The sequence below is a fragment of the Cyanistes caeruleus genome, chromosome 2 (assembly GCF_971803275.1).
Source record: "Cyanistes caeruleus chromosome 2, bCyaCae1.hap1.1, whole genome shotgun sequence".
NCBI lineage: Eukaryota > Metazoa > Chordata > Aves > Passeriformes > Paridae > Cyanistes > Cyanistes caeruleus.
The window spans coordinates 72,025,002-72,052,000 of record NC_141702.1 but is presented as its reverse complement, the minus strand read 5'-3'; the positions used below and the strand labels follow the sequence as shown (position 1 = coordinate 72,052,000).

General features: G+C 45.6%; 1 protein-coding gene and 1 long non-coding RNA gene across 2 annotated transcripts in view; one reads left to right on the top strand and one right to left on the bottom strand.

The window, feature by feature from the left end:
* CAPN9 (calpain 9) overlaps window positions 1-17,405 on the bottom strand; it is a 24,855-nt gene extending 7,450 nt beyond the window's left edge. Inside the window, exons 1-15 of the mRNA XM_086877833.1 lie at window positions 17,345-17,405; window positions 17,007-17,232; window positions 12,319-12,388; window positions 11,806-11,924; window positions 11,065-11,198; window positions 10,542-10,710; window positions 9,925-10,008; window positions 9,610-9,695; window positions 7,746-7,823; window positions 4,346-4,506; window positions 3,378-3,535; window positions 2,570-2,778; window positions 1,855-1,891; window positions 665-745; window positions 98-155 (exon numbers count right to left, since the gene is read on the bottom strand). Of these exons, the coding sequence (XP_086733959.1) occupies window positions 98-155; window positions 665-745; window positions 1,855-1,891; window positions 2,570-2,778; window positions 3,378-3,535; window positions 4,346-4,506; window positions 7,746-7,823; window positions 9,610-9,695; window positions 9,925-10,008; window positions 10,542-10,710; window positions 11,065-11,198; window positions 11,806-11,924; window positions 12,319-12,388; window positions 17,007-17,219 (1,657 nt within the window). The 5' untranslated portion in view covers window positions 17,220-17,232; window positions 17,345-17,405. The remainder of the gene's footprint in view (window positions 1-97; window positions 156-664; window positions 746-1,854; window positions 1,892-2,569; window positions 2,779-3,377; window positions 3,536-4,345; window positions 4,507-7,745; window positions 7,824-9,609; window positions 9,696-9,924; window positions 10,009-10,541; window positions 10,711-11,064; window positions 11,199-11,805; window positions 11,925-12,318; window positions 12,389-17,006; window positions 17,233-17,344) is intronic.
* LOC147654909 (uncharacterized) lies at window positions 17,197-26,999 on the top strand. The gene is made up of 2 exons (XR_015283391.1): window positions 17,197-17,741; window positions 23,131-26,999. It is a non-coding gene; the product is annotated as an uncharacterized LOC147654909 (long non-coding RNA).

Below are 26,999 nucleotides of genomic sequence, written 5' to 3'. Positions count from 1 at the left end.
CGTAAGACAGCCTTTCATTTTCTACATGTAAATGAATTTAATGGCAGATTTTAGAAAGTTATATACCAACCTTAACTTAGAAGTTGTCAGCACTTACTTTTTTTTAATACAGCATTCAGAACATATTCAAGTTCTTCTGCAGAGATCTCCATGTCCTGCAGAAAAGAAAAAAAAAGAAAAAAAGTGAAGCATCTGTTACTTAAATGTTTCTGTAATCAGACATACCAAAAACCTCAGAAAACACAAAAATCACTCATCTGTTCTTCATTGCAACTCAGCAAAAAAAGAACCATACAAAACCCAGAAAAAGCTAAAAATTTATGGGCTGGGAAAATACAGGAATGCTGCTCTGCATAAGTCTTTCTGAAGGAGATCTCAAGCAGGAGCTGTTGAACCAAAGAAAACTCAACTGCGGCTGAACATTAAACCAGGTAGGCTCCTTCAGAGCTTGAGTTCCAGCTTGGGTCCTCCTGCTTGCTCACCGGGGACTGCACCCTTATCCATCGAGCCATAAGGCATGGTGACATCTGGTGCCCAGACAACACACTGCAACCAAACACACTCCCAAAATATGTCGGGCTTGTTTCCTGTGGCTCCGGATAGGGGCAGAAGTGCTTCCCCTCTTTTTTACATCTTGCTCTGACCCAAAGTGTTTTGCACTCACCTTTCCCGAGATCTGCTCAAACAGTGCCCGGAACTGCTTTTCCTCTTCAGTTTCTTGTGGGTTTGGTGTTGGGTGTAGAGGCTGCAACAACAACCACACAAGTCCTTCTAAGAATTGCAAAACGTGACATTTCTCCTGCAAATAGCCCCTCTGTGCAGCCTGGACCACTGTACATCTTAAAATAAGGGCACATGCTCCTGAACTCTGCCAGATCCTCCCGGCCATCTCTCCGCCCGAGGGGAGTCTCACCCTCTCATTTCCTTTGCCTGGACAAGTGTGTAGTGTGCCTCTGCCTTGGTACAAACCAAGGGCACCCATCCTGGAAAACACCTGTGTCTCCTCCCATCCCAGCCTGCTCCATTCTGTTTCCCGGGGCCTCCAACAGCCCCAGCGCTGCTGAGCTCTCTCCTGTGGCATCGTCCTGGGACCTCCAGCCCTTCTTGAGAGCACCAGCCAGAGGTGGCTGCACTTCACCATATTACCCACATATGCACAGACTTATTCTGCTACGGAACATGGCCCTGAGATCCCGAAAATGAAGATGTCATTGTTAGCTGGGTCCTCGGGGAAGAGTTTTACTAAAGAGGGACAAATTAGATCTTGGCTTAGCTTGTTTCCATGGAAAGGCACACCACAATTAATGGCTTATTTGCAGGGATATGCTTAAACAGGAGCTGACTCAGACCCAGCTGCAATTAGTGCTCAGCAGGCAGACCAAGACGTTCAAAAACTAAAAGAATTCAATCATTTGAGTAGGCACGTGCATGCGTAACCATTCCCTCCCAAGCCCTGCAGATACGGAGAAGTAAAATAAAGACATCTGTATGCAAAATTAATGTAGGTCTATTAGACATTCTCTTGCTTCTTATTTTTGACAAGAAATAAATTAAAAGATGTGAACAGCCGCGTGGCTCCCCAGTGCTAAGGGGTGGCGCTCGCAGGGCGCACGGGGTGGCCGACACCCACCTCTCAGACTGGCACTGGCTGCCTTCAAGGGGATGAGAAGCATAATGATTGTGATTTTGGTTGTTACAGCTCTCTTACCACATTCGGCAGAGCTTAGCATTTCAGTGATATACACAAAGCTGGCAATTGTGTAACATTCCTGTGAAATGAATGTGGTTTAGCCAAAGACAGTAAAAGCAGTATGTGCCGGCTTCTGCTGAGCTATTTTAATGCTGTAGACTTACCTCTGGGAGATCAATGGCAACATTTTCATCTAGATCCCTGGAGAAAACAAAACCTTATTTGGTATCTGAAGGTACTCAACATCTGCTTGGGGTGGAAGCTTGCTTATTACCTTTTCCCCAGGTGAATGATAAAACAGTTTGGTTTTTTTACTTAACAACTTGTGTTTAGCTAAAATTCATCAAACGATCAGACTTTTGCACTGTTTAAATTTTGGTATAAGCCCTTAAATCAGACATTAGGCAGGACTAAGGGAGGACACAGCTGTGCATGTCATCTGCTGAAGAATTCATCTCATTCTTTATTCATTATTCATTGTGAACACATTTTTTCCTCAGCACGCTTTTTTAACATAAAATTGTCTTTTGGATAAACTTTGGGAGGAAACAAACAGGAAGCAAACACTGCTGCATTCACAGAGACCCAAATAGTGCCAGGCATCTAGCAACTCTTCCCTATCAAACTTCCAGCAGATTCCTCATGGTATGCCCTATTTCCCCACCTTCTCAACTCCTCTCAAAAAAAAAAAAAAAAAAAAAAAAAAAGTCTGGTTTAGCAAAAACAGGAAAATATAAAAAAACACCCCAAATGATCAAGAGCCTGCCATGTTGGGTCTCTGCTGTAGGGCTGGGTACCTGGCAGCCACACTCTCCCCAGCAGCCAACAACCCCATGTGCAGGGGAGCACTGGAGGGCCCAAAGCTTGCTGCAGACTTACTCAGTGATGGCCTTCTTCTCAGAGAAGATCCTCAGGCAGAAATCTGCCTCCTGGTGCGGCTCAAATGTGGTTGGAATAAGAATGTAATCACCCGGTGGCAGCTTGAATCGGTGGGATACTTCCCTTAAATTGATGTAGGTTTTGCTCCTGGCCTTGGAGGGGTGGTACCTGAAGAAGTCTTTGCCCAAGTGTCCGTCTCTGCCAGGGCTCTAGGAAGGGAACAAAGGGCAGTGCTGAACTGGCCAGGGTGTGCTGAAAGCCATACTCACCCCTTTCCTAATCACAGAGCCAAATTCTGCCTGGCACAGGCGTCACCCCAGGCTGAGATCCTGACTATCATTCACTCTCCCAGGTGCTTACAGCAATTCAGCTCCCACCTTATGGCAAGGGCCCATTGCCACTGCCCTTTCCCACCCAGAAGGCAGAGCACTCAGAGACATTGCCTTCCTACTTGAACATTCCCTGCCACTAAACACCACCATCCCAGATAGGGAGTAACAGGGCAGTGACAACAGATCCACCAACCTCAGCCTTACTCAGGAAAGGGCATCTGTGTGTGATGTGTCCCAGGATGCTCAGAAGAAGCAATATTCCCTCTCCCTGAGCCTGGCAAGGGTGATAGAATCATGGGGCTGAGGGGTCTGTCCTAGGAACCCGTGGCCCCACAGAGACTCCTAAATTCTTCTCTGAGAGGACTCCATCTTCCACGGGGCTGGATGTAACTGAGAAGGTTGTTTTAAGAGCAAGAGCCCTAAAAATGGGGCAGGGGCAACAGTGCAGCTCCTGTGCTGTAGCAGCAAAAGAGTACCTCATAAATAGAGTAGCCAATGGTCAGCATTTCAGCTCCAAGCTTCTTGAGTTTACGGCGACCCTTTTGCATCAGTGCCGCTATGAACGTGCAGTCGTCTTGTCCATCGTCCCTCTCTGTCAAATGCAGCTTGATTTGTGGATTTGTCCAAAAAGTTTCTGCCAAAGTAAAGAACGCCAGAGAGCTTCTTGACTCAGAATAATAAACCACCACTGCTACTACAAAAATACCCCCACCAAACCAAAAGAGACAATTAAGCTGATGTTTCATTCAGACTTAGTTTTTCCATTAATCGTTATACTTCTTTCCACTAAACTTTCCACTTTATTTTGCAAAAAACAAACCAAATCCCAAAGTCCTTCATGGAACTAGGTGTAGGAAAGATTTTAAGGCTGTTGCCTTATTAAGTTACCATGGTTCAAATGAAGTTGTCAGATGAAATTTTATTAAAATTACATTGCTACAATGATCCCATAGTGCTGGTGCCAGTCTAAACTAGCACAGTTTGGATCCATGACACAGCTTCAGAGGCACATAAACATGTTGGCTGAGAGGGGCTTTTTGTCTCATTTTACACTTACTGCTGTGGCTTAGCTGGCTTATTTAAACCTAGTCCTGCTCATGCAAATGTCATTAAGAGGTAAATCAGACCCAATGAACCTGAGAGCAAAAAAAGCAACTCTTTCACTACAAAGTCTCAAGTGGGACCATATGAACATTTATCACTTTGTTCATTGCTGGTTTGTTCATCCAAAAAAGCCAGTCACAGAAAGGTCTTATCTTTAAAGTACAACACTCTTAAAGCCCATGGCTTGAGTTTCCTCATTTATCCCTTTCGCTGGTTGCTGTCAGCTGAACTGTCTTGCACCCATAGCTCTGGCTACAGAGCTCCTCTCTGAAGAGCTACAGCTGAGGGTAGGTAAAGATTTCAGTGCCTGCTTCTCATTTTCAAACTGGTACGTTCTTACCTAGGAAATTTCTACATCCTCCTGCGGTGGCTCCGCGGACCCAGCTTCCCTGGTGGATGGTCACTTCCCATTTGTGGGCAGTGCTGTCTTCCAGGGCATCTGGAGTCAGGTTGCAGATCTCAACTCTGTCAAAATGCACTTTGAAGTCTTCAAACTTCATCCTGAGCCAAAGGCACGGTAAGGAATGGGCAGCCATTCGTTTTTGTGAAGGATGCCCAGCAGAAGTAATTATCCACCAGAGCCCCAGGGCCAGATCACCAGTCCATGCAGAGTAGTTTTGGTGACCATGGTGGCCAGTGTACAGCAGGAGGGCAACTAGCTTTCACCCACTGTGGCGTAAAGCACAAGCAACCTTTTTGTCTGCATCTCATTCTGACATCTCTTACACCTTCCTTTTACTCAGTTGCAATTGAGGCTAAGATGAAATAGAAGTGACACTGACACAAAACCTACAGTGGAAAGAGTTATTTCACCAACACCATGCTTAATGGCCACATCTGTATAGCCAAACACCCAGCCAAAGGATTGTGTGGCAGGTGCAGGAGCTAAGTCTTCATACAAATCATCTGTGTGTTCAGAGTCAGGCACAATGACAGCACAACCAGTCACACATGGTGATGGATTAGTCAAGCCATGGTATGGGTACCTGTCTGCACTGCAATTAAAGTAACATTTGGGTCTCTGCTAAGGTTCCTAGGCTCAAGATGATCACCCTTCCCTCCCTTATGGGTGCCTGGGACCTTGTTCTAGCAAAAATATACGCCAAACGTGAGAGATAAAGCGTGTTTGGACTTGAGAAATGCCTCCAACCTGCCCTAGAAGGAGCATAGACACTGCTGCCTGCTACTGTGCAGCACAGATTGCGCTGCATGTATTTTATGCCCAAGGTGGAGACTTGTACATGGCAATGGGATTGAGGGAGCAAGTGCCACAATATGGGCAGGTTTGAGCTGCTAGGCTGGGCTTGTGGAAACTAGCCCTCTCAGCACACAGAGAAGCAGATAAGCCAAGAGATTTTATCTAGCAAGCACAAGGGCAAAAAGATGCCAATAGTCCCATTGGCCAAGGAGTCAGCTCAGGACTGAACAAGCAGCCAAGAGAAGGGACAGGCAGAGCCAGGCACCATTGGGCATTGGGTGCAGCCCTGAGCAAAAGGAAACTGCACAGAAGCAGTCTAAGAGACAGCAGCCTGCATGGTGTGGACACCAAGGACAGGAGGCACATACACCCTGGGCCTGAGGGTAGCCTTGGGAGACTGAATTTCCCTCTGTGAAAGAGCTGATGCATTAGACCTTTGTGAGGGCAGTTTGGCATATATGCCAAATATATGGTCTCTGCTCTGAACTGCTATCTGGAAGAGCCCCCCTCTCTCCTTGGACCACAGAAATAACACAGAAATGGATCTCCTCCCTGACACAAGCTTCTGTAGCTATAATTTTCCTTTTCTTCCTGTGGCAGATGCCTAACAACAAAATGGAGTAGCAGGAGAGCAAAAGCCCTCCAATATACAAGTTTATCTTTGGCAGTGGCAGATAGGACCCAGCTAGCCCACACTGTGCCTCATCCAACACAGCTAGTTCCATTTTTCTTCCTCATAACAAATAGCTTGTTATGTGGTGGTATTAATTTACACTTGCTATGGGCCATTTTACAACTTGGTTTTGGTGTGGAGAGAAACAGCAGGGTTTGCTTTGCTGAGTTCTGCCCTTTCTTGTCAGCTATTCCCACGTATTGCTAGCCCTAGGCACTGCTAATTCTCACTCTGATGCTCAGGACACTAAAGCAGGGGCAGCATAGCAAAATCTGTCTCTAAATGGCCTGGTTTCCTGGCCACATGGTGCAGTTCTGGGGTCTTTGGAAATGTGCTGCAAAGCAGGGGAAGGGGCTGCCCTTTATAGATTAGATTTGACGTCTAGGAGGTAAAACACCTGTTCTGATTTCCCTAGAGCTGTTCTGGGTTTGTACTTATGAAGGGAAAAGAAGACGCTGACCCTCTGAATTTAGGAAGGAAGGGACTAGGATGAGTGAGGAGCTGATTTCTCAGCCAACCACTAGATGCCCCTTTGCATCTATTAGAACCGCCTGGACAAGACCAATCTGAACTGCTAATATGTAGCCAAAGTATCTTTGGGGTAGTTAATGAGGTTAAAATGTCCTCAGCAAGTCACCACGAAGATTTTCTTCAGTTCTCACAAGTCCAAAGAACAAAAGGGTCTAAAATGGGATTTTTCCATTAATTTCACTGTTCATTTGATGCCTACTTGCACACTTTTACCCCCATCACATGGTCAGGCTTTAAGTTCTGCCCTGCATTGAGATACTTGCTGGAGTTACTTGGGTTCTGTGTAAAGTCTTTGTCTATTTTACACTCACCTCATAAGCTACAGCTATAGCCAGGTCAAAAGCAGACAATAAAACACCAAACCAGAAACCCAAACAAGCACAAAAGCTTTGTAAAGAAACTGTAAATGCCCTAATGCATTTGCTATGTCAATAGCAAAATAACTCAAAATATCTTATGTAAAAATATAGTTATGGAACAGCCACTGGACCTACCTCCCTTCAGTTATTGAAATTGGGGAAAATCATTTTCTGTGACTTAAGGTGCTGCATTGTCTATTTCAAATAACTTCTCAGGCCTGAGGCTGAACTTTGGTTTAACTTGCAGGCAAAATCTGGAATAGCTCCATTGCATACCTCTCTAGACTTACCTCTGTGTAAAAGAATTGAGCATCTGGCCCTAGAAAATGTGACCCAACACATTGTCACAGCACGGTCCATGTAGGGGGGAATCATGTGCAAGTCAGCCATCTGCTCTGAGATCATGAGTTTGCCATGAAGAACTGTTCACACTTCTAAAGCAATTTCCACCATGTTGGTTTCTTTTTTTCTTCTCATTTCATTTCATTTCATTTCATTATTTCATTTCATTTCATTTCATTTCATCTTTTCTTCAAATTTTCCACAATTTCATACATATCTTGGTGCTGTTTTACTTTATGCAACTAGTAGTATTGCTTCTCAGGACTCATTCTCTTCCAGAGCATGCCCAGAATGAATCTTGAAGGCATTTCATAGCTGATACAGTGCCATACATGCTCCCTTCTGTATATCCTGCCTTTATTCATGGGTAGGATTTAAAGGGTGTTACATTCATGGGAGACACACAGTATTTGAAATACCAATGCCATTAGCTAAACTGATTTTGAGTGGTTTTGTTGTTAAAACAGGTATAGGCATACATGGAACACAGAAAAAAAAGGGAGCATTCTACCTGCCCTCTATTAGGCACAAACTGAGAATTTCATCACTCAAAGGCTTCTTCCCTGTTGCACTTGTTTTGGCCACTTGCACCTTGATTTCTGATTAGAGTGGCACAGTTTAAAATCCTGTGGCTTACCAGAACTCTCCATCATCCCGTGCTGCCTGAGACAGGCGTCTCTGCTCCGATGGGCTGACCGAGCGCCACTCTGCAGAGCTGCAGGAAAACAAAACCAAGCTTTACTACAGGTGTGTGTGGCAATTCATTTTCCCTGGCTCAGAATGACTGGCTGGACATAACAGCAGGCTGTTCTTCTCTCACATGTGTTTTATTTGTGCAGCTTACACAAACACAGTTGCATTTAAGAGGTTTCCTGGTCCTGCTGGCACTCATGGTCACAGAGACCAAATTAATGCAACCAAAAGCAGCACCAGGCTAAAGATCCCAAAACTGCTCCAGAGTGGTCTTAATGTGAGTTATTGACATTGGGACTGGTCTCAGGTGTTTGGGTTGGAGATAATAGGGCTATTGGTAAACCTCAAGATGATGGTAAGTAAACACTCTCCTTAAATCTGTATTCCCTCTGTAGCACCATCTTCTTTTTCACTCTTGTTGCTAATTTAGGGCCAGATGTTTTTTTCAAAATTGAGTCAATGAGAACTGAATAGGATCCTTCCCCTGCACAGAGAGATTTGGTGGTGTAACTGGGGCCCCAGGTTAATTCTTTGCCTCCTTTTCATTCACCCCTTCAACTCCAGCTGTGGTGTATCAAAACCAAACAAAAACCTGATAAAGCTTTTCAGGAAACCTGGAAGTGCACTACTATATTTCCAATTTGACATAATAAACTTACGGAGTAGAAGGCATCTTGTGATTTTTAACTCCAGCAACCACTGCAAAATGTTACTACAGGCTCCTGTATTGACCTGCAAGCCTTCTGCATCCTGAGCTCCAGAAAGCCTCCCAAATGCAGAGTCAGAGCTCTGCTTTGCAGAGACAGCCTTTTTGATGAGCAGCATAAACTGCCAGATGCCTGTCCTGATCATAACCCCTCCATCTTTTTCAGATTAAAGAACTCATTATACATGTCAATTATCCATGTTTTTCTTCAAGATAAAGGATCTGAGCTGATATGGACAGATTTAATTTACTCCTGAGTCATGATATGGACAGGGAAATTTAAAGTAGTCCTACAAATGATTACATGTCTCAGCATACTAAAGGGCCAGGTAGGTTATGGTTCCTCTCCTCTGAATCTGTACAAATAAAAACAACAATCTCAGTAGAAAAAGTGAAACAAAAATTAAACAGTGCACATGTGAAAAAATATACTGAAAAGTGTGTTTTGGAGAGGAATGTAGTGCTGACTTTTTACTGCGTATTATTTTTCATTTGTGTTGTTTGCACTTTGTTTACCATTAGTAGTAAACCCTGACTGGTTTTTAGGCCATTCCTGCTGTGGTTTGAGGCCCTTCCACAACTTTGGCATGGAGAGGGTCTCATTTAATGGCCGCATATTATTATTAAGATATTACTCCTGATGTGTTTAGAAACCCCAAACAATAGAGAGATGCAAGCTATTCAGAGAGGGAAATGCACAATCAGTTTCAGCTTATCTGTAGCAGGACAAAGTATGGATGTTGTGTTACAAGTACTACAGCTATGGACTTGTAAATATTTAACCAAAAATGTCACTCATAATGTATATTTGAATGTAACTTTTACAGCTGGGAGTGTATTAAGATCAAATTATTTATATTAATACAGTATTTCTGCTAGTGCTAGATTTTGGGGGCTAAACAACCTCATGCATGGTATCCCTGCATTGCGCTGCTTTGAATATGCTGAGTGGGAGATGCTGTAGGGCAGAAATACTTGTAGGCATGTGCAAACTCTTGGTTTAAGTCCCTGTGGAGCAGCTGGAGCTGCAGGAAGCCAGCTGTGGAGAAGAAGCTGGGATTTGGCCTTTGTGAGGCCAGTGTGCAAGGGACGGTGCACCCACTTGTCACTCCAAGGGCCGTTCCACTCCACCTGTCCCCAGGGGTTCCTGATCCTTATGAGCTGCACTTGCCGGCCCCTATAGCTCACCTGGGGAAGAAGGAAATAGAGAAAATGTCAAGTGCCAGGATCTAGGCAGCAAGGCTTCTCCAGTGTGCAGAGGCTGGTGCTAATAGCTGGGCTGTGCCACAGGAGATGCGGGAGGGAAAGTGGGATGGGAATTCGGACAACTTCCCCAGGATAACTTCCCCCATCAGCTGAGGGAACACCCCCTTGTCTTTTCCCCAGGTGTCTCCCTGCCCCGTGCTGCTGGACATACCTCCTCCATGCCAGTCACAGAGTATGCATGGCCTTTCACAAGGCCAAACGGGGTTCGGGCTTCTGACTCGGCAGCACTGCTGGTCTGGAATAGCGGAAAAAAATGCCAATGAACCTCTCTCTTCAGAGGGAGATCACAAGTGGTGCCACCTGGTCCTCTCCAAGCACCAGGGTAACCAGTGGCTAACCCATACTACAAACAGGGAACTTGTCTTTCCACTCAACCATGGTGCATTGGTCCTCTTCTGGGAAAAAATATGGGGAGTTTTAAACATTGTTCACCCAGAACAAAAATGAGGTGGTTCCAGGGTGGAATTCCTCCTCTGCCCCTGTGATTTTGTTTCAGCACTATCTAGATTTCCAGGATCTCAGTCTTTACTCTCGGACTGAGATCAGGTGTTCACATGGTCTCTTTTCTTGTAGAAAGGCTTTGATGGACAGTGATGGTGGTGAAGGGTCCCATCAGCCAGCTGAGTATCACACTGCCTATTTCCATAAAAATTTAACTAGTCTTTGCAAGTAGCAAAGTTCATCAGAAGGAAAAGTGAAACTCAGACCACAAAACATTGAACCCCAAAGTTGAGGGCACCGAGAAATTGAGACCCCTTTCTTACTTACATCAATAGAGCAGCCCACCATTGAGCATCTTTTCAGGGCTTTTTCTAGGATTTCATAGAAATTGTCAGGAGCCGCCTTAACATCATACATTTCTCCTATACCCCCAGTGAAATCCTCCATGGCCTCTATTGTACTGCCACCCTTCAGAGACTCGTAGCTGCCATTCAACCTGGAAAACACATGCTGAATGTGAGAATTGCTTTCAAGATATCCATGTTTGAGAGTTTTCTGGCACATGTGTAGAATTGCAGCAATAGCACTGAAGTCAAAATAAGTACCCCAGAGCGTACCCAAGAAGGAGTATCAGGGTCATTCTGCTTCCTTTCCTAGCTGCATTTTTAATTCATCCATTTCTCCATATCTTTAAAGCCTGGGGGTGTTTCTTTCTTTAATGCCAGTTGTCAGGCTGGCAAGGGCAGCAGCAAATGCTAGAAGCTGCTCACTGGAATTGTGAATGCCATATGAACAAACTGTGAATAATGTATGTACAAGCAGCAAATTATGTATGTGCAGTGGGACTTACTTGGCATAGGCTTTCTCTAGTAAGGCACTCCAAAATTCATTGAGTTCAGCTGAGTGCAGGAAAACCAGCCGGCCCTTGAAGGTGGGTAATCGGTCATCAATCACGACATCCAGCCACTCGTTGTGCTGCCAAAACTGTTTAGAAAGGACGGTGCATGAGTGTGCTGACAGCATGGCATTTCCTGAGAGCAGGATTCTGGCGTCCCAGCACTTCTAATTGTAAGTTAATGACAGTCATAGGCTTGATTAGAAGACATGTAAATCATCTGTTCCCGCTCTGCCATGCAAGGCTGCTCTCTAGGATGGATATGTCTTAAGGAAACACCAAGGCTAAATGTGTAGACCTGTACTGTAGCTCCTTGTCTGGATAATGTCACTCACGTAGCTACACAAGTGTTCACCACATAATTCAAGACTCCTTTAGGACACACATGTGGTACAGACTCCAGTTCAACTCCTTTAAGGACTTAAATATCCTCAGTGAGGTGTGTGTGCCCAGGAAGATGTGAAATGATTTCTAAAGCCATGTAGCTGTTCACAAAACAGGAGTGGCTGTGTTTGTGCCTGTGTGAGGCTGACATAGAGCCCTCTAGTTTGTTCCTCAAACATGAACAACAGTGTAAACTCAGCAATCCTACTTTTTCCAGTGTCTCCTCTGCGGTTCCTGGCCACCCCACTACAAAATAGACCATGGAATGTAATGACAGAGATGTGTTCATTCTGTGACAGATGTTCACCTTACCTGGAAGTGAAATATCCCAGCATAATCTGGCCCAAAATTTTGATCCAGTGGCACCACTCTTGCTAGTGTTTTTTCATTCAGTGTGAGAGAAGCTATGGCTGCTAATAGCCAGCAGTCACCTGTGGATTGAGAAGGGGAAAAGAGGAGAAAAGGGGGTCAGAGGAGATGTTATGACACCTGCAACTTCCCCTGAAATCCAAAATACAGCCTGTGTGTCCCCAGAGGGGGTGTCCTTGCCTGGCTAGGGCAGACTGTGCTTCGATCTGGAGGTGCCAGTAGACAAAAGATTCCCTTGGGCCTACAGTACCCTCAAAGGAAGATCCTTCCCTGATCCTGAATCCCACTGCACCAAGATGGTCCCTGGCATGGATGGGAGGGAGCTATCCAAGAGGTAGCTGAGGGCCAGGTGAGCCTGGGATCCCTGAGGAGGGACAACATCCCCTCCTGTGTGAGCACACTGCTGCTGCTCCTCATGGTGTGTACGAACACTTCCACCCAGGGAGAATCACTCACCAAGATCCCCTTGACAAATGTCAGTTCTGGTGGCTCCTCCAAGGATAAACTTGGGGTCTTTTACAATCTCCTGCAGCAGTGAGACAGAGAAATTACTTAGAATGTGCCAGGAAAATATCACCATCACTCAGAACCAGACTTGCAGCAGTGCTGACAAACCCTGTGTGCCACACGAGCTGTCTTATCCTGCAGCAGTGCTGCCACCACAAAGAACGAGATGGAGAACCCTTGCTAATTAATTACCATGTAGAGCAATTAAAGAATCAACTATACTTTTTTTTTTTTTTCATAATTAGTTGGCTGCTAATGAAAGGCTGGTATTCTTTATTCATCTGTAGGCAATTGTTAAAATATCATAGCACAAACTCATCCAGAAGATTGATGTCAGGCTGCAGCCCTGGTTAACAGGGCTTTTTGTTTCCTTGCTTTCCTCCAATGGCTGAAAAAAATAAAATTGGCAATTTTCTTTTGCCTGAACTAGTAAGCCTTTTATTGACTTGCATGTAATACCTGGAATATACGGTGTCTGACAACCACAAGAACATTTCCTCCTTAAAAAATCAAACTGCAAGACAGCTTCAGCCCTGTTAATTTTTAGGAGCTAACACCACCTACCCCGTGTGCTCAGAGGGAACGGTGCTCATGGTGGCATTACAACACTTCTCAAGCATTCATTAGACTGGTTTAGTTCAATTACTAATACCATGGCTGGATAGCAAAATTAAAATTATAAACCAATAAATGTGGCAGGAATTCTTCTGCATTTTCCCACAAACTGTATATTGAATGTAATTGATTGAACTGAATGGAAAAGGGGAAAGGAGAATATCTAAAATGTTACTGGAGAAATATGCCTGTAGTTAATCAGTCTGCCCTGATACATCATTGCAGACCCTGTGGCATGAAGCAGATCCTTCTGCTTAAGTGGCAAATGAAACAAATTAATGGGGAGGGCGGGGGAAGTAGAAGAGTACGTTCAGTCATTTAATCTCTGCATCTGTCTAGATGAAATTGAGTTGCTTTGTGCTCATATCATTGCATTTTCTCAGACCATAGGGCAGAATATTGGTCGTTGTGTTCAGCTTCCTGCACTTACTGCTGAAGCAGCTGCTGGAGCCAGGGCACTCCCCTCAGTGAGCCAGCACTGATGCTGCGGAGCTCCCCCTGCAGCGGCAATATTCAGGAGGAAGCTGGTTTGCATCTTTTTTGTTTGCTGGGCTGTGCCTCGGCCACAGGTGCCCCGGGGAGGAGGTACATCATGTCCCCAGAGTGTGGAGCAAAGGGAAATCAAACAGCAGCTCCTCCTTACCTGGCCCGCCTGCTTGTTAAATACACTCAGTCTTATTGGGACTGGGCATGAACAATAAAACCACAGCTCATTGCCTTTAGACACTGACGTAGCAATGGCTGATGAAGTAGCTGATCTTCAACAACACACTTTGTTTTGGCACCATTGCTCTCAGGAGAGGTAACTCTCATCACAACTAATGCATTTAGCTGTTACCAAGAAGCCCTGTGTGTTAGCAAGGGACAAGATATAAACCCTTCCACTGACATGGGTTTGATTTGTGACTCATTGTTTATTACACATCTCACATAACTCACATATGGAAAAAATGTTTTCAACCTCCTATGTCTAAAGCAAGCAAACATAATTTAAAAAGAAAAATCAATAAAAAGAAATTGAAAGGATATTGGCTGGACTTGTGCCACATTCTCTTTAGTTGCACAAAAGAAAACACACTCTACACCTTTTGAGTGGCTGTTGCAAAAGTAATACTAAATTTAAAGGGACTCTCAGATGGTATAATTATGTAACAGGACTTCCAACATGTTAAAGGACAAAACCCAGCCTTCACACACACCATGCAGTAATTTAAGGATTCACCTGCACAAGGATACTGCCTAGAAGTGGGAACATGCAGTCTTTGGGGAGATGAGACACAGTGACCTGTGACTGTCCTGATGCTGCACTAAAGCTGTGCTCCTTTAAATGCAAAAGAAAACAAACTGCATCCCTGTGCCTGTCTCACACTGGTAGAGAGGGTGCACAGAGACCTAAAACAGGCTGGGAGTGAGATTGTTTAGATGATTTCTGTGTTTACATTTCTCTGCCTGGTCCCAACCTGTCATACTGGTTGTCCGTGGCTGTTCATACTAGGAATATTTCTTTCTTACTTCCTCCTGTAGACCATAGACTCATTTGAAATTGGTAAAACCCATTTGTCTTTCCTTTTTTGGGTTGGTTTTTTTTTTTAATTCTTCAGTTTGTATGAGGGAAGGGAAGGGAAGGGAAGGGAAGGGAAGGGAAGGGAAGGGAAGGGAAGGGAAGGGAAGGGAAGGGAAGGGAAGGGAAGGGAAGGGAAGGGAAGGGAAGGGAAGGGAAGGGAAGGGAAGGGAAGGGAAGGGAAGGGAAGGGAAGGGAAGGGAAGGGAAGGGAAGGGAAGGGAAGGGAAGGGAAGGGAAGGGAAGGGAAGGGAAGGGAAGGGAAGGGAAGGGAAGGGAAGGGAAGGGAAGGGAAGGGAAGGGAAGGGAAGGGAAGGGAAGGGAAGGGAAGGGAAGGGAAGGGAAGTCTGTTCTTGAAATTATTCTAAAATTTTGATAAAGGACAGTTTCAATTTGTAATTAAAAAAGATTGCTAAACAAAATCACTAAATGGCTTTCTGAGTCTTGGAGCACCTCACTTATGTAGAAAGTCAGATATTCATCTGGTGCAGATCCATGTAGCTCACTGATTGTAGTGGGAGATTTACAGATTAGTGCTAGCTGAAGGTCTTGCTCATACTGCTACAAACATGCATATATGCAGATATATGCATGTCAAAGTAATGAGAAAATCTTCTCTACTCTCATTACTAAAGATTAAACTCTAACAGATTGTAAATCAGAAGATTTAGATTATTTGTCCCTGCAATTACCCACATGTACCGTGCTACACTTCATCCAAGCTCCTGTAAAATACTGGTGGGAGAAGCAGTAAAAACCATCCACCAAGAAAAGAAGTTGGAAGACAGATACCCTACACAGAGGCCATGTTTTTGTGCTCACCCTCTCCAGCTGTGGCAACTCACCAGGCCCATGTTCCCTTTGCAAAGTAAAATGCATTAAACTGAAATTGTTACAGAGCCTGTATTTTGCTGCTGCTCCTGATGGATAACAGAGGTGAAAATTATTTAGCTTAAATGCTGAGGAGCCAGAGCAGAGCATAACTAATACCCTGTCCTTACACATCCTCTCAGCCACCCCTGAGTTTCATTTCTCACTGTGCAGCTCACAAAAGCATGTGGGGGGAATTGGAGTGTAAAGGCAGATGCCATTTGAGGTAACTTACTCATCCTAGAAATGTTTCCAGTCCAGCACACAAAGGTCCTGAAGCCAACAGGCCATTCTCCACTGCCCCTGTGTACCATACACAAGGGCACACAAGCTTTCAACCACTCCTGATCACACTTTACACCAAACTTTAACAATTCTGAAGCCGTACAAAGACAAAGTAGCATCTAAGAGCTGGGCACAGGAAAACCATTCTTTATGATTTAGTGTCACAGCCACATGCATTTTTGTTGCCTCACAGCACTCTCCTGTGCTGGGAGGGCAGCCCCACAAGCCACCTGGCTTTTTGGAGCACAGATAGGCAGCACTGCCTGTGGGGGATGCACTTAGCATGTGTAGGGATCTCCAATTTTCTTTCCATAACTGAAACTTGTCCAGGAGCAACAGCTTTAATTCTTCTCTGTATCAGCACTATGTTAACTACCAGATGCTGAGGCAATGAATGCTTATCACTGTGAATTAAGATAATTTAAAACCTTTCTTTAAGCTTACTTTGTTCTTTCTCTCCCTTGATATCTTTATCACCAAAGAAAAGTATTTTATAAAGGAGGAAGCTTTCAGACTAAAAAAAAAAAAACAAAAAAAACCCCAAACCAGAATAAACATCAGTTGTTAGCAAAGAAATGAAACGTTGCCACATTTTTTCTGTGGTTATTAGTTACAGAGTGAGGTGGGGAGAAGGAACCTGGAGTGATGCTGGGTTTGTGATCTCAGAGCGTGTGGCTGGTGCAGCTTTGGCTCCCACTGTGTTATTAATGACTGTTATGCAAGATGCATTAAGAGATACTCACTGAGCCCTTGGCTACTGCTGAATGGCTCAGTAACCACGGCATGCATTTGTAATCTCTCAGCGCTCCTCGATGGAAGCGAGCAAGTAGGTGTAAGACTCTCATACTCTAGAAGTTAAAAGGTTTGAATTTTTGAAGCTTATCTTAATTATGAATTTCCCGCATTAACAGCATGCAATTTTACACAGTTAGAACATGATCATAATGTATTTTACCCTTAATTCCCTGCATGGTCTCTTGTTTCCACCTTTTGTCTGGCAGTGCTGTAAGAGAGGAGCTGATGACGAGTTCTTTATGCACGCACACAAACACACACGCATAAGTGCGCCTGCACAACGAGCCACACCTGGCACCAAAGCCTTCCAGCCCTCTCACCCTGCAGCTTGAGCTCTTCGCTCAGGCATCCCAATCCTGAGCAAAATCCACCTCTCCTGAGCTGGGAAGGGTTTCCCCTACGCTTCATCCCCACGCGTGGCCGAGCTCCGCAGGTATCTGGTGCAAGCCCGAAGCACAGCCGTGCCCGACTTTGGGCAGGACCGGAGGAGCCAACAACAACGGCGCACTCACCCCGGGCCTCTTCCAGACGAAGGGAATGGGTGGGTTTTCACTGAAGAAGAGAGACGAGTTGCAGGCGGGGAAGTCGGAGTCCTCGAAGAGCACGGCCCTGCGCAGGCACTCCTGCTTCAGCTGCTCGTAGCCCTTCCCCGAGCTGTGCGTGGCACGGGCATTCCCGGGATGCGCGGCCTGCCGCGCCCTCGCGGCCTGGTACACGTAGGGCATGGCTGCCTCACACCTGCCCCACAGAGCCCGCAGAGACGAGGCTCAGCTGGTGGCGGGGGCAGGACAGGCGGGAAAAGAGAGGGGAGCAAGGATTCCTCAGGTGCCTTGCGAAGGAGAAGAAACACCGTGCGCCGGGGGAGCCGGCGGTATCCTCCAGCCCTCCTTCCTCCGTGTCACCTCCCTGAGCCGCTGCCTGGCGAGACTGGCCTGGCTGCACCTGAGGCAAACACCCTGAAAGCAAACAGGGAGGGAGGGCGGCGGGTCCCGAGCGGCCTGGGAGCCGCCTGGGAGCGGCCCGGAGCTGCCCTGGCTACACCCTCCTTTCAGGTGGTCGCAGGGGTTGGGCTCCTCTCCCGGGTAACAAGCAGTGGAGCAAGAGGAAATGGCCTCAAGCTGCGCTGGGCTGGTTTGTATTAGACAGTGAGGAAAATTTCTTCCTGGACAGTGTTGTCAAGCATTGGGGCAGGCTGCTCAAGGAAGTGGTGGTGTCACCATCCCAGGGAATATTTAAAAGACACGCAGGTGTGTGCTCAGGGACGTGGTTTAGTGGTGGACTTGGCAGTGCTTGGTTGGTGGTTGGACTCGATGATCTTTTAAGTCTTTTCCAATCTAAATGATTCTGTGATTTTTCTGCTTAGCAGCATTCACCTGCACCATTGTGTCTCATGTTGGACAGTAAAACACTCTGCTGGAGAGGATGCCAGACAATGCACCATGGAATAGTGCATCCAGAGCCAGACATGGATATTCCTCTCTGCTTCAAAAGGGAGGAGATGCCACTCTCTTGGAACAACTTATGGTTCCTGTAGTACAAAACACACCCCTGAGTACAAACAGTGCTCAGCCTCCCTTTGCTTTATTGGCCCTGTGATGGACCAGTTTAGCCTGCTGCCAAGAGATGATTTATGGAGAGCAATTAGGTGAAACAGAATTAGTTCCTTTCTGTTCTGCTATTTTTCACAGCAGTGCTATGAGGAAAGCTTTCTTTTCCAGAACATATATTCCCATGTTTATTCCCCATAATTGCATCCATTGTTGGTGTCTGCAGGCTCCCTGCTGAGACCAAGTTCCCATTGTGCAAATACGTGGAAACTGTCCAAATGTGTGAGAAGAGGCAGGCCTGGTGCTCCAAATGTGGCTGTCATTTGACCAAACTTAAGGTTTGCTGAATAGAGTCCAAATTATGTCAGCTTTTTCTACAGCTGGTGAGAAGATAAAAACCCCCAGAAAGTGACTCACTGTGTGCTCATCCTCAAGATCCCTCTGGAGATGACTGTGTCTTTCATTTGCCTCTAGACAGACCCTCATGGACTAGTTTAGGGTAGATGGCCAGATTAAACACATACAGCCAAGTGACAGGAACACCAGACAAGGGGTTAAGGCAGGTAAAAGGCATTTCAGTGCCAACAAAAGCCCAGGTTGGAAGTACCAAAAATCTCATATTCAGCCAGCAGCAAAACCAGGAACTTTATCCACAAGACCCCTGTGTGGGCCAAGGCACATTGTCATACCCCAGAGTAACATGCTGACTGGGGAAGGAGAGGTTCAGTGCCCTAGATTCCCACCTGCTGTGTCCCAAGGAGAGTAAGCACGTATCCCTTCAGGAAATTTCTTCTTTTCAGAGTTCAGCTGCAGATGACAATGTGCACTCTGCGGGTGCTTGTCCTGCTGCAGGGGAATGCATGCAGATTCTCTCCTGAGTGAATCTCCTGTGTGCAATAAGAATTTTTTCCATGCTGTAGCTTTTCTCCCAGAGGGAAGGGACAGCCTTTCCCTCTCCTCGCCCTGCTGCTTCATGTCATGATGCTGCAGGAAAATTCATGTCTCTGAGATTTCAGCCTTAGTGTCAAGGCACTAAAAATGCACAGGAGAGATGGTGTCTGGGGAGTGCGGGTAGAAAAAAGAAAAATGAGCAGAAAACACTTATAAAATGTCTATTCTCATGAAAATACAATACCTTGGCAGACACATGTTAAAATCATGGGTTCATCTCTTGAAGGGTAGAAACCAACAAATCTATGTACCACCTACCTGCTTACCCCGCTCCAGAGTTTTACAAGGACTAAGCAGTTTTGCTCTTTTACCATGAAACCACCTTTTGAAAGCAGTGAAAGAACATTTCTCCACTTAGATGGCTTGTTTCTCCTGCCCCTTGGTGCTCTCTGCAGATATTCAGGGTGGGAGGAAACTACAACACGTCCTGTGATAATCTCTTATGGACAGATACCAGCAACACAATCCTACATGCTCAGGAGAGTGGAGAGCAGGACTTGAGCCACTGACCTAGAACACCTTTCTCCTTAGGTGTCCTGGCTCAGAGGGTAAAAGCAGGGTATATTTTAACACTCCCTGGAGCAGCAGGTGAACACAGATGACGAAAGGCTGTGACACCAGCCCGTGTACATTTTCATTTGGCACGCTGTTGCAGCAGACATATTGTGACATTTAAGCAACACACGACAATATTAATACGAAAATCTTGTCACGCTGAGTAACAAAGTCCTTCCTCCAGGATTGCACTGCCTCAGGAGCTGTGGGTTTGCGCCCACCGGGCCTCTCCCATGGTGGGGACAGTGCAGGTCTGTCCTTGGACTGTGCAGACAGCTGAGTGAGCTCCTGCCAGCGTGTGAAAGCACTGAGAGAGAGCTGTCAGGTCGAATGCAATTAATTCCTAGTGGGACTTCTCTGCACACCATTAGGCTCCTGCAGACTGCAGAGATCTCTCTACAAGCCTGATGACCAGGCAAGATTTCAAGGTGACAGCATAACAGCATGAGTGATGCACAGGCTGGCAACATATGTTAGAGCTGAGCTACGTTTTCTTCCAGGTACCCTCGTTAAATGCATGTTCCTGAAACATCAGGAGTTTTATCTATTACCTTCAGCCATGGGAACAAAGCACTCGGGGAGTGTGAGCACCACTGCAATTGCAGCTGCCCACAGGCACCGCCCTCCTGCCGAGCCACACTGCTCATCCCGCCACCAACAGCGGGGGCCAGATGGGCGTTGTGCAGAAGAAGCAGTGGCTCTGGCAGAGGGTGAGCATCCTCTGCCAAGAGCAGAGTCTCAGGCACACTTACTGCTAACAGGAATTTCAGTGTAATTTCAGTCTCCTGCTGGGTCAGACTTTTTTTGACTTCTTATTCAAGAATAAGAAAGCAGAACAACTGATTTGGTTTTCTGTGGTTTGAACACTTTTTACGCTAGAAGAAACTCTTATTCACTTTCTGGCATAATTCACAGGATAGAAGGTAACATAAAGACTTGATGTAGAAAACTACGGTTTCCACTTCTTGGCCTCCTCACTTAGCTTCATGCTACAGCACTGGCTTCCATCCCCTGCTGTTCAGCATTTGGCCTGTGCTTTTTCTGAGTCACACTTATGTAATTCCTTCCCCATAAACGTCAGGTAGACTCTGGTCACTCAGGATTTAAAGTTGGTTATTCAAATGACAGCAGCTTGACTAAGTCTTTCATAACCCTGTTGTCATTACACCTCCTGCCCTGTCAACAGTTTAACATTGGAGGGTTTATCCATAGCCTTTGGCCTGGCTGACCCCACGCTCTCCAGTGCTTATTGCCTGCTGGCTAAGCCCCTTCAGTGTCATCTGACCTTCTCTAAGGGACTGGTTTAGGCTAGAATATTTCATTTCTGTGCTCTTTCTCCAGGCATTTGAGAGAAATGACTGTTTTTGTCTAGGTCCCCTTATTGCTCTCCTTGTATGTGCAAAGATTTAAGGGGAGGTGTTCTGTGGACTGAGGTACCACCTATGAAATTCAGCAGCTCTCTGTCCTTCCTCCTCCAGATCTATATGAAGTTACATAAAACATCTTTTTTCTGTCTCTGAGATTAGTCTCATTTCACACTGCTTGGCACCCTCTGAACCTTGCCTTGATTTCAATCCAAATGCCACAGTCACAGTCACACAAAACCACGCTGTTTCTGATACTTTCCATTACTTTGGCTCAATGCAGTGCATGGACTTCTGCCCAGTGGCTTGCAGCCTGGCAGGCTTTGCACATGCTCCTGCACATATCTTTGTTAACTGAGGATATCTTCCAATTCTCCAGCATCAGCTGAGACCAGGTAAAATTGAGCCCAGCTTGGTGCTTTTTTTTAAGGAATTTTGTATTGTCTTCTGGCAGTAAAGTAATGCACACTTTCTGTGGACAAGACAAGCCTTGCAACAGAGGGCCTGGAGTATCCTCTCCTGCATTTCCAGAGAGAAGTGAGGCAGAAGGAAGGAAAGTGAGAAAGGACAGTTTTAGGGGTTCTGTAAGACAGCCTGAGGACTGGACAGCCCTACAAAATGTTGTGGACAGCCTAGTGAAAAAGGCTGGAGAGCAATGAGAACAAGGGTACAGAAAACCAAGGGGAGGGTTTTTAAGAAGTGGCCTTTGAAAATTTTGTTGATTAAGGGGAAAAAACACCTTGGAGGAATTGCAGAATATCAAAATGTCATTCAAGGGAGGACCCTAAAATAACAGTGAATGTAAGAAGCCCGGTTTCTTTCACTGTGCTGTGCAAAAGCAATGGGTTCTTCTCCTCGAGAGGCATCAGTCCCCAGCGTGGTGTCAGGACTGCTGTGTGCTCACACCACCTGCGGCTTTGCCATCACTGCCCGCTGCCGTGGCTGCCTGTGAAATGCTGGTGTGGCCCGGGGCCGAGGGCAGGGGGTGCTGAGCTGTCACCCTCGGGGGGGTGACCCCATGAGGTGGCTCCCCCGCCCACCACAGCCCACCTTGCCCAGGTTACCCTGGAGCTGACAGCTCTGAGGTGCCAGGAGGCAGCTCTGCTCTGCCTGCCTCCTTTTTGTCTGGACTCTCTGACGGGCTTCCATCCCTTTTACACACCCAGAAATGTGAAACATCTTTTTGTGTGCTTGGTTAAGTAAGGACAACATTATCTGTGCTGGCAGCTGAAGTATCATCATTAGGCAGCCATCTAAGTGCTTTACCCAGCCAAACTGCACAGCTTTCTGAGCTGTTGTTCCAGGCTTTTGTCAGAGCTAAGCACACAATGCTGCATTAATTCATCACTTTGGGGGAGCGGCAGCTTTACTAACAAAAGAGGGCTTTTAAGATTATTTTTATTCTTTTTCTTAAGACTGTGAAACACCAAGTGGCAGCATGGGAGAGGAGCCAAGTTGCAGTATTTCTTCAGCTCCCTGAGTCAGAGGCAGCCCCTAAGGGAGCTCAGCTTTTCCTGGGAGTAATAGAATAGCTCCAAGAGCACTCACTTTTTTTAACTTTTCTTTTTTTTAATGAGAGGAGTTATGGTTTTCAAAGGCTTTCACCAGGGTGTGTTGCCAGAAGGCAATCTTAATCCTTTTTTCATCATGAATATTCTGGGCTTAATAATACTGTTCCTCTGATTTATCCCTCAAGTAGCAAGCTAAATTGTTATTTCATGCTTTTACAGTTAAAACAGAAAAGGCAGAAAAATAAAGCAAAATAAAAATAAAAACGAACCCCAAAACTGCAGCATCTAAGTCTTTGCCTTAAAATCAACCAGCAAATACAAAACAGAGCAGGAAGTTCTGATCTGCCTGGAGATTGACTTTCGCCAGTCTATCGAAACCCCAGAAACTTTTAAGTTGTGAGCTCTTTCATTATTTCCTGTAGAAAAAAAAATAATTGTATTTTTATATATTTTTATATATATATATTTATATACATATATAATATTTATATATATTATATTTATATATATTTATTTATATGTTTATATATTATTAATATAGGATATATTATATATATACTATAACATATATACGATATAATTAGATATTATAAAATTATATATATATATATATGTATATGTATATGTATATATGTATATATATATATATATATATATGTATATGTATTACTGGATATAAATTTAACTTTCCCCTTCTCTTGCTTCCAGAATTCCTGGTTTACCAAAGGGCAGTGAGGGAATAACATTTCCAAGAGCTCCTGGCCGGGAGCAGCGATGCGGCGGAGCCTCCGCACGGCGGCAGCTCCGGATAAGGAGACGGGGAAGGAAGGGCTCTGGACCACAGCGGGATCAGCGCCGGGATGCTCCCCCCTCTCCCTTTCTAGCGGGATCCGAGCGCAGGAGAGAGCCTGGTTAATTGTGCAGCCCTCAAATCAACGCCAGCCTGAAAGCGCCGCCCTCATCTCAGGTGGCAAAAGGGTCTGTAGGTTGTGTTTGGAGCACTGAAAATTGCGGCTGCTGTCCCAAGAGAGCGGCAGCTTTGGCCCTGTAGCTGGCTGAGTGGGAGCTGCTGCTGCTCCAGAGGATGGAGGAGCCCCACAATGCCTGCAGTGAGGAAGGAGACAGTCTGTTTCTCACTAATGAGCTGCACAAACTGCATGTGATTAAAAACACTCCTCGAGTGAAGCAGGAGACCACCACACACAGTCTGCTCAGAGGAGCACCAAATAGTGCCCACAATAGCAGAGTCCTGCTGGCTGCAACTATTTTCCCACCCAGGCAGAGGAGCAGGAGGAGGGGTGGAGGTGTCTTGAGAGAGGCTGGGAAAAGATAAAAGGGAACCTGAGTTTGTGCAGGGAACACAGATATCCCATCTTCCAAAGGTCTTTCTATGTCTGTGCTTTGAATTTCCAGGCTAGGAAACAATAACAATTGTGCACAGTGCCCCGTGGACAATTTGGCCAGGGTACAAGAATTACAACCAGAGTTTCAAAAATCTCAGTAGTGCCAGAAAAGATCAGCCACCCAAAGTATCACTTAGGAGATCCCTGGGGAGTAAATCTCAGCTTATTGCAATACTGAGGGCAGCCAGATGTTTGGTGGGGGAGGCTTTTGGAGCTGAATATTGTGGCATTTCCCAGACAGTGGTCAACTGGCCACTTCCCTTGCTCAACCTGGGTGACAGCTTGAAGACTTCAGTGCCTGACCTAGCTGGCAAATATTGGGATGGTGCAAAATCCCTCCCTGACACAAGGACATCTGCCAGGGTTCTGATAACAAAGCTAGCAGAACTCTTTCAGGCACTTTGCTCTGCTGGCACTGCCATCCCTGCTGCTCTGCCTTATCCATGGGACTGGATGAAGATAGAGTGTGACCAAAAAGGTAAACTCACTGGGCTGGGAGTAGAGAAACCTGGCTGATTGTCCTTGAGATGCTGCCAACCTGTTGCATGACTGAAGGTGATTCATGTCACCTCTTTGTGTCCACTTTCACTCTCAGGACAGGCTGCTCTGTCCTGTCTGCTTCAGTCTGGGATTGTCTCTTGCTCCTCACAGGCACAGCATGTGCCACAGGAAAGGACCCAAAATAAATTATATGTTGCTGATGTAACTGTTAGACTGAAAAGTATTTTGAGATCCTCAGGGAAGGAGGTTTCCTCTGCCCACACACACAGCGGGCCCACAGTCATGCCTCTGTGTGCATGTGCAGGCTGTGCACACATCATTCTTAAAATGCTCTTAAAAACTGCATCTTCCATTGGGACAGGAAAAATATAGGGCTATGAAAATTCAAAGCAATCTTTACCCTCAGGGCCTGCAAACACAAGCTGTGACAAACCAAATGTAATTTTAGGCTGGAACATGTACCAGTGTTAGTACAAGCTTCCTTGAGAAGCTGAAAGAGATGGCAAGACGGTGATGCTCCCTCCTCCAACAGGGAGGATTTATGGCACTGCCAGGGCAAGGGCAGGCCAGGCAGCTGGCTCAGCCAGGGCACCTCTCCTGTGGGGAGGGAGCACCGTGCCACACCAGAGTCAGATCACAGGCTGCCCACTCATCACGTGCATTTTGGCATCATCCGGGCAGACACGCGCTTTCCCTCCACCCCAGCACAGGAATGGCACACGTGATCCTTGGGGTTTATGGGAGCCAAGTTACCAAGTTTTCCATTGCTCCTTGCTGTGAGAACCCATGGCAGAAGCGGGATAATCCCTCTCTTTCATCATCTGTACTTTGAATGTTATTATTGAAAAGCATTTTTGCAATCCTCTTTACACAAAAAATTGGGCAAGCTCAGTACATCCCTCATGCTAACCAGAAGCTTTCACAGAAAAGTGGTTCCAGCCAGCATGGGCAGAGGTCAGGCATACAGAGAAAACACAGGAAAAATCACAGGCAGACCTATTCCTGTTTTATTAAAACAACAACAAAAAATATTACTTTACACTGCCTTTCCCCACCAGAGACAGCAATAATAAACAAATAAAATCAGGCCCATGGCAGCTTGCCACAATTCTTACGGAATGGGAGGAAAATTGGTTTACTAAAGTATAGAAAATTGCCAGTTGTACTCCTTTCCTACTTATTCACTCTAGAAAAAGTTACCAAATGCTCTGTGTGCACCTGAAGTTAGAACAGAGCCCACAGGTCTGGCAGGAGACAGAGATACATTTTAGACCCCAATGCAGTAACTCTGATTAAAAGACAAAAAAACTGAAACGTGGCTAATTAATACGAAGAGCCCACCCACAGTTTTTGAAAATTGTTCATATTTCCCAGGTTTTATGCTGATTTTGACGAGGTAGCAGCGTGTTCCTAAATGCTCTTTGCACAGGAACAACGCTGAGGGTCGGGTTTGCCGAGTGCAGTGTTTCATCAGTGTAGCTCCACTGAAAGAGTGTTTTCAGTCTGTGCTGCAAAATGAGTCAGCATAAGCTGGCCTCAGCTCAGACATCTTTATTTCCACAGCAAGTTGAAGACAATCCCTTGGAGAGAGGCATGAGAGATGCTGGAACAAGCAAAATTCATGACAGCTGTCTGTCTGGAGATTTCCCCAGTTAGTAGCCACACCTGGACCATCATATTCTGCAGAGGCCAGTGACCATGCCCTCTGTTACTTCATTTAATCTCCTTTTGTACCAAGACCTTTGGTCTCTGCAGCATCCTGTGGCAGTGTCTCCTGAGGTTCAAGCATGCAAAAGGATTCTTTCTTTATATTTGTTGCCTGATAATTTTACCAGGAATGCACTGATTCTGGCAATATTACAAGAGTGATTCAAGACTTCCTGTTCACCTTCAGCATTTTATGTTTATGCTTCCCATACCAGTGGATCCTCTCCCAGATTGAAATGTCTTGGTCTCTGTAGGCACTCTAGTGCTCTACAAAGTTTTTTTCCCTGATGTCTCACAAATAATCATTTTTCCATTCCATCCTTACGACTGACTGCCACACCTGGGGTGACCACTGCAGCAGCTGATGAAGCAATAGTCACCAATCTTCCTTTTGTCAGATCCTCCCACACAGGCAATCTCTTTTGCCTTTCTTCCCTGTCCTTTTCCCAGTGCCTGCTTGCCCTCTCCACTTGGAGCCTTGTTAAGACTCCAGGCTGTGTTCCCTGACCAGAACAGATGAGAAAGGGAACACTGTGAATGTTGACGGGATGTAGAGGTTCACGATTACCAGTGTCAGCTCACAGGCTGTACAAACAAACTGTTTGTGGCCTATTTCTCACTCAAGATACTTTTAGGCTTAATAAAAGAAACTCTCAAATTTAGTAATGAATTATATATGCCATGTACATGCTATTATGTCTGAATTATCCATACATTAATTAATAATCTATGTATGTCAGACATGCCAACCCAAGTTAGGAAGACATTATGTGAAGGTGTGTGGTCTGAGCCTGTGAGCAGAGTAATTTATCTCTCCTCCAGTTCTGCTGCCTCACAGGAGACAAGAGCATCATCACAGGAGTACCTCTGGTCCTTTTGAGTTCAGGTCTCAGAGCAAAATTTGGGAAAGTCGGAAAACAAATGGAAAGAAACAGAATAAAATATTTACTATTGTCTCTGCACAAA